The following is a 7080-nucleotide window of genomic DNA, read 5'->3' as shown; positions in this document are numbered from 1 at the left end:
GAACTGAAACGATCTGGGAGACATGCACTGACAAAGATAAGTCACGAGGTGCAAAATAATCTAGTAACACTGGAGAAGCACGCAGTTCTAATCCAAAATTAGGAATCTTCTGAAAAGTTGTGCTAACAATTCTAGGTATATTAACTTCTCCACTGGGTTTGTGACCATGTACTAAATCATCATCATAATCATCATCAACCAAGGAATTAATAGGAATATCACAATAAAGATGATTAAAAGAAACCTTATAGATAGAGTGTAACATCTCTAAGTCGTTAGACTTCACTACACACATTCTTCATAAGCATCATTGTTATGGGACTGATATGTAACACCGTCTAAAAGAATGGTGTCCTCAATCCTAAAATCATCCTTTTGAATAGGCGAGTGATCATTAACACGATCAGGAGTTGGACTAAATACACCATCTTCATTTAGTATGACAATGTTTCTATTCCTATGATCACAACTATCAAGTTCATCATCATTCTCCATACACATTGATTCATTAGTTAAAGCGGTTTCATCATAAATATCAAGAGTATTAGAAAAATTAGAACTTGTCTCCTAGGTAAGACCAAAATCTTTTACCGACTGCGTTAGTTGAGCAATCGATAAATCAGTTTGTTCAGCAAGTTGAGCAATATAAGCGTGGTTTTCACTCAGCTCAGCAAAAAATAGCTCATTAGCTTTGGTCTGTTCAACAATTTCAATAGAGGCGTTCTAGCAAAGATAGTTGTGATGCCGATGGGTCACAGTAAGATTGATCATCTCTCTCATACTGTGACGGAGAAATGTGTGAATAATAATTGGAATCTACAAATTGTGGCTCATAACCAGGGTAAGGTTGGTAATGATCATAACCTTCACAAGGTCCGGAATGATCGTACCTATGAGAATAATTCCAATCATTATTTACACACTCGGCGGGTTCTTGATAATGAGAAGGTGCATATACATACTCTTGAGGTGAAATATCAAATGACTCCTCTGTCTCAACTCTTTTGGTAAGATTCCAAAAAGCTATAAAAGAAGTCAACTCGCTGGAAACCATTATACAAAGTAATTCTCAATAACTCACCTTGCAAAAGCTTTGCGAGAATATCAAGTACCTACTTTAGGCCAGTTGTTGACTCCAATCGCCGCTCTTCAGACTAAGGTACCTATGAAAAATAAAATAATCTACGTAAAATGAACTAAACGAAAATATAAAAAAGAAAAGAAAAATAAGGTATGTACACAACATAAAAAAAATGTACAAAATATCAATTATAATATTCCACAACCGCTCCCCAGCAGCGGCGCCAAAAATTAATAGGATCCGGAGATACCTATATGTAATAAACCGCAATCGCACGGTGTCTAACAAGTAGACAGATGCAAGTACGGGTCGAACCCACAGGGAGCGGTGGAAATACTCTAATCAATATCTCTAATGAATTAACCAGAAATGATTTTTGGGATTTTAGAATTTAAACAATAAAAATAAATAAAAAGAATTAACGAAATGCAATGAGAGAGTGTCGGTAACCAGGATCTACGGATTCCACCATTATTTCTATTCGATGCCGAAAATGATTCATAATTCTAAATACGTGTCTATATCTTTGTTCTATTGCAACACCTATTATCGGTATATTTTCTCTAATATAACTTGCATCTCCTAAGCATAACCCATCAAAGTCTCCAAAGCATGGCTTATCAAATTATAATGGCAAGCAAATCATTGAAACTACGTATTTATGCATTTACGATTATTATTTTCGTCGTCTAAGTATAACCCATCAAATGATTTAACTTAAGCATGGATTATCAAATACTATAACAAATAAAATTGCAAAACCATATAAATTAATGTACCTAGGCTATTGTATTACAAAGCCGATGAAGCAACAACAATTATTCTATAGAAAATCAATAGAGCATAAAAATAAAATTATTTGAATCAATTCATAATTGCCTAAAACCAAAATGTTATCAATTTAATCATGGTCTATTGCTAAAAATGGTTTCCACCGAAGAATCCTAATAATGAAATTTAACAATACATGGAGATGAATTTTTTAAAACCCATAAAAATAAATTATTAGGAAAATGAAAATAAACTAGTCGACTGTGCGTCACCACAATCGAATCTCCTCTCCTCTTCTCCTTTCCCTTTGTTTTCTGCCCCAAGCCTTCATGGAATTTCACAGTAGCACCGGCAGCGGCCTCCTCTTCTGCTTCTGTTCATTGGCTTCTCTCAGTTTCGGCTCCAGAGGCCGACCTCCTTCCTTTCACTTTCTCTTCGTTCCCCTTCATATAGGTCCAACATAGAGCTGGCAAACGGGCGGGCCGGGGCTGGCTTTTTACGGGTTACACGGGTTCGGGTTAACACGGGTCAAAACCCGCGGGTTGATATTCTTCACGGGTGGTCATTTCATCAACCCGCACCCGTAACGGGTTAAACCTGCGGGTTCACGGGTTAGCTGGTTTCTGCTTATTTCCTCTGATTTCTGGATTTTTTCCGACCACATTCAGGCCATCAAAAACTCCTCTGCAACCTAACATTCATCTAATTCATTTGACATTTCCATTCAATTCAATCAACAGATTACAGATTCAACAGTCAGTGACTCGGTGTCGCACCGAAATTTAAAAACTTAATGAAAGGATCAAGAAAATTGCAAAACTTAATAATAATTTGACACTAGTTTTGCATCATGAGAGGAACACAGAGTCACAGATACACAGTATACTAATCATTGTAGTTTAGTACTCATCAGTTCATGATATCTTCAAAAAAGAAAAAAAAAACCTTCGAAACCGTAGTAATACCATTGTTTGTACTTTGTAGTTTGTATCACCAAGTGCAACAATAAAGATATTAATAACCACTTCCTGCACAAAATGTATATTGTGGTTAATAAAAAAAAAGTGATAACTGTCCAAAAAAACATCTCCAACATCTTTTTTATACAAAATTTGGAGACACTGCGATAACTGTCTGTCCAAAAAAAATTTCATTTTCCATGTCTATCTTTGAGTAGCTCCAACTATTCAATATGAATCTGTAATTTCAAGCAAAAATAAATCAAACAAAAGAAAGTATTCAAGTAAAAAACATGGAATTTGCATAATTGCCCCGCTTTATATTGAAGAAGTACGCATACTAATTAGACGCATAAGAACTTACTTCCCCATTGTCCTCTGTCCTATCCTCCACTGCACCAAGTTCAAATCCTAATACATCTTCTCCAATAATCCCATTGTCTTCATCCATATCTTCTTTTCCTACATGGATAAAAAGTAAAAACAATCAAAGTTATATATGAAATTTACACATTCAACTAAATGAAGTATTACTGAATTACGCGGTGCCACTTAGGCACACTTACCAACTCCATGTTTCCAATCACGAGTTGTTATCAACGCCTCAGCATTTTCAGGTAATAAAGAACTGCGAAACCGATCAATTACTCTTCCACCAATGCTGAATGCAGATTCCGAAGCGACGGTTGAAATGGGAATTGACAAAATATCCCCTGCCATTCTTGAAAGTACTGGAAATCATTGTTCCTGGGATTTCCAATACATTAGGATATCGAGCGGTTGATTAACAAATCCATATTTCTCGCTAAGATATTGATCCAACTCTGACAAGTCAGATTGCAGATCACCATCACTTTCCTGTGCTGCAATATATTCATGCATGAAACAAGTAATAAGTGAGTGCTGCCAAGGAATCCTCTCTGCTCTCAGCATCAGAAAGTGGTATTTTTTAACTAACAATCTCTTGCACTCTAATTGAATATGGTCATTAAACCCTGCCATTCATACAATACAAGTATACAACCCATCCAACAACTAAAAAATCCATCCAAAATCTGAAAATGTACTAAAAGAACTCCCAGATTATCATCAAAAATCAAAATCAAAATCCTGAAAAATCAACTTGAACCAGTTATCTTCTATGAGGACATATAATATAGGGGTAATAATACAAGACCACATGTACTGACAATCTGACATAAGTAAGCTTTAAAATTACCTGGATCCACTCACTTCCTTGATGGGCAGAATTTGCACCAGTTTGAATACCAAAATTATGAGTTCCACTACCAGAAGCTCTTGACAAGGTGTAATACTCATTATAAAGTTTTTTCATATCTTCACGCACATCAGCAACTTTACTTTCTTATTGTCTTACATCAGGATACAACTTGGAATAAGCAAAGTTTAGATACTTCAGTTTCAATCTAGGATCTAACACAAGTGCCATAGCCAATATAGGACTTAAGTTCTCCCAATAACTGTTAAACTTTTGTTGCATCTCTTTCACCATGTCCCTAATGAATTCAATTTCATTTGTGCTTTCTTTTTTTAATAACACCTGAACTTGACAAACTCCTTCAAAATATAGATTGGAGGTAGGATACTTACTACCAGAAAACAAAGTTGTGAGATCATAAAACGTCTTGAGAAAATTTGTGACCACTTCAATTTGATCATATTCTTCGTCAGTTGGGCAGTCTTCATAGTCTGAATCCACCTCTTTCAAGTGAGCGAAAACACTTCTATACACAAGACAACTGTCTAACATAAGATAAGTTGAATTCCATCTGTATAAAAAAAAAGTAACAAACATTCAATGAGTATATTATAAACAATAATACCATTCTTTAACTGTATAACAAAATAAAAGTGGAAACCCACCTTGTCTTAACATCTTGACGAACACCCCTTCTTACTGCAGACATTCCTAAATTATCAACAATGTCCAAGAATTTTTGTTTTCTTACTTGGGACTTTTTAAGCGACTTCAGTGACTTTCTTAACTTAAGCACAACTGGATCAATCATCACAAGTCCATCTTTTACAATAAGAGCTAAGATGTGAGCACAACAACGCACATGAAAGTATTTCCCCTTGTTAAACAGGATCTTCTTTGCAACAAGTCTACTCTGCGTAATTCTAGCACAAGCTCCGTTATTTGCAGCATTATCCAAGGTGATGTTGGATACTTTTTCTTCAATTCCCCAATATTCTATCATTCCAAATAGCTTGGCAGAAAGGTTTTCACCTGTATGAGGTAGTGGAACACAAAAGTTAAACTCCCAGTCCCAATTAAGTACTTCAGTTCACAATTTCACATGTATGAGGTGGTGGAAGATCTCAAGACTGAAGTAAAATATCACATGCACATAAAATAAAAGATCTGAACACTCAAGTAAGTGCTTCACCTGTATGAGGTGGTGGAAGTTCACAAAAATTCAGTACATACTTCTTTAATTCCCAATTTTGATCAAGAAAGTGGATAGTGAAGCTTATATACCCTGTAGTCGTAACAGAGGTCCACATGTCTGATGTTAGACACATCCTACCTGTAAGGATTACACATACATATCATCACATCTTATCATAATCAATTACACATACATATCATCACATATTATCATAATCATAAACAAAACATATGGTGTGGGTCAGCAGGATTTGAAATTTTCAATCGTACCTGGAGCAAGTTTCAATATGTTTCGAATAACTTCTTTTTGTGCATTATGTTTTTTGACAATATCGGCTTTCCCAGTATTCCTTGATATTGGTTTAGCATCCTCATTTAGATAAGAACATATGTCCCTAAATTCTTTCCACTCCACCAAAGTCAATGGGACATTTCTTGCAATGAGTAATTCTGAAATAAGATCCCGAAACTTCATCTGATCAATTTTGCGTAAGCGGGAAGACAACTGGCCATTCTTTGCAGATAAAATAATTTTCCCTATGTCCTGAGAATGACGCTCACGACACTTATGCCTTTTCATAGATGAGGTTCCACCTTTCTGGCTATCATATTTATATCCCACTTTACAAGCCTTGCACCCTCCCTTCTTTGATCCATATTTATATTTAATGAGATCAAAATATTCCCAAACATCAGATCTAAGTTTATGTTCCTTTTCACCTGAAACTGGTGCAGGTGCACAATCAACAGTTGTAGAGCCATCCAAAGGATCTACCATCTCAACATCATCATCCTCACCGTCATTACTCATAACATCGTTATAATGAGTTTGTTCTTGTACACTTGACATCCTGGAATCTGGATGGAGCCACAAAGAATAGGTCAAAGACACAAAAATCGGTACATTACTTACTAGTTACTATCATGGTTAAATAACAAAACACTCACAGAATTCAAACCAATAAAGGAAAATAACTTGGACAAGAAAAGAAGACAAAATCCATCAGATTGTTACTACTGTCTACTATCATGGTTCATGGACTAACATCAACAATTGACTTGAAAAATGACTTGCTGAAGACCATAAATCGTAAGTGCCATTTAAAAATCAGAGTCAGAAAGTGCTGGTAATATAGATAAGTTCATAAAGTCTAACGAAACTCCTTGGATACTACAACAGAAAAGAAAAGGTGAAGGCAGAGTAAAGTTCTTGTAAACAACAATGGCTAGTTTCACTTTTGTGAGATGCCAAAGAAAATTAAAGACAGTATGAATCTCGATTCATAAAATATAAAAAACTGGGGCTCAAACGAGCGCAGCTATATATGTTGTGGTCCAAGGACAAGAGATTGAAGACGTAATCTCATCTTGGCAGCAAGAACAACTGATTCTTCAAACTGTTACTACTGTCTACTATCATGGTTCATGGACTAACATCAGCAATTGACTTGCAAAATGACTCAATCATCAACTTTGGTCATTGATTGAGCATTGAAAGTTTGAAACATAACCAATCTAAAGAAATTATCAGACATGATATGAATTACATAAACACAGTACACAGAAGAACTAAAGAAGATAGGATTAGAACTTAGAAGAGATCATACTCTCTTCATATTACCTATAATTTCCTCCACCAGCTTTACTAGTACCTCTAACTCCTGCACTATCAGTTCAGCTCCATCACAACTATGACCTCACCACGACAACATCATCACCAAATGTAGAAATCACATTTAGTCACTTACCCAGGAGTTCGGTCAGGTGATTGCCGCTGCGGACGGAGAAGAAGAAATAAATCAAGCAGAGATTCAGAGAAGATAACGCTGCTACTGCTAGGGTCTCTTCTCTTTTTC

General features: G+C 35.7%; 1 protein-coding gene across 1 annotated transcript; it reads right to left on the bottom strand.

Moving 5' to 3' along the window:
- Positions 1-4177: 4177 nt before the first annotated feature.
- LOC113308608 (zinc finger BED domain-containing protein RICESLEEPER 2-like) lies at positions 4178-6074 on the bottom strand. Its single transcript, XM_026557100.1, has 5 exons — positions 5495-6074; positions 5223-5363; positions 5004-5062; positions 4696-4943; positions 4178-4601 (listed from the first exon to the last, which is right to left on the bottom strand). The coding sequence occupies exons 1-5, from the start codon at positions 6072-6074 to the stop codon at positions 4178-4180; spliced, it is 1452 nt and encodes a 483-aa protein (XP_026412885.1).
- Positions 6075-7080: the final 1006 nt, after the last annotated feature.

Source organism: Papaver somniferum, chromosome 1 (genome assembly GCF_003573695.1).
Source record: "Papaver somniferum cultivar HN1 chromosome 1, ASM357369v1, whole genome shotgun sequence".
Lineage (NCBI taxonomy): Eukaryota > Viridiplantae > Streptophyta > Magnoliopsida > Ranunculales > Papaveraceae > Papaver > Papaver somniferum.
This window is presented reverse-complemented; position numbering and strand designations above follow the sequence as displayed.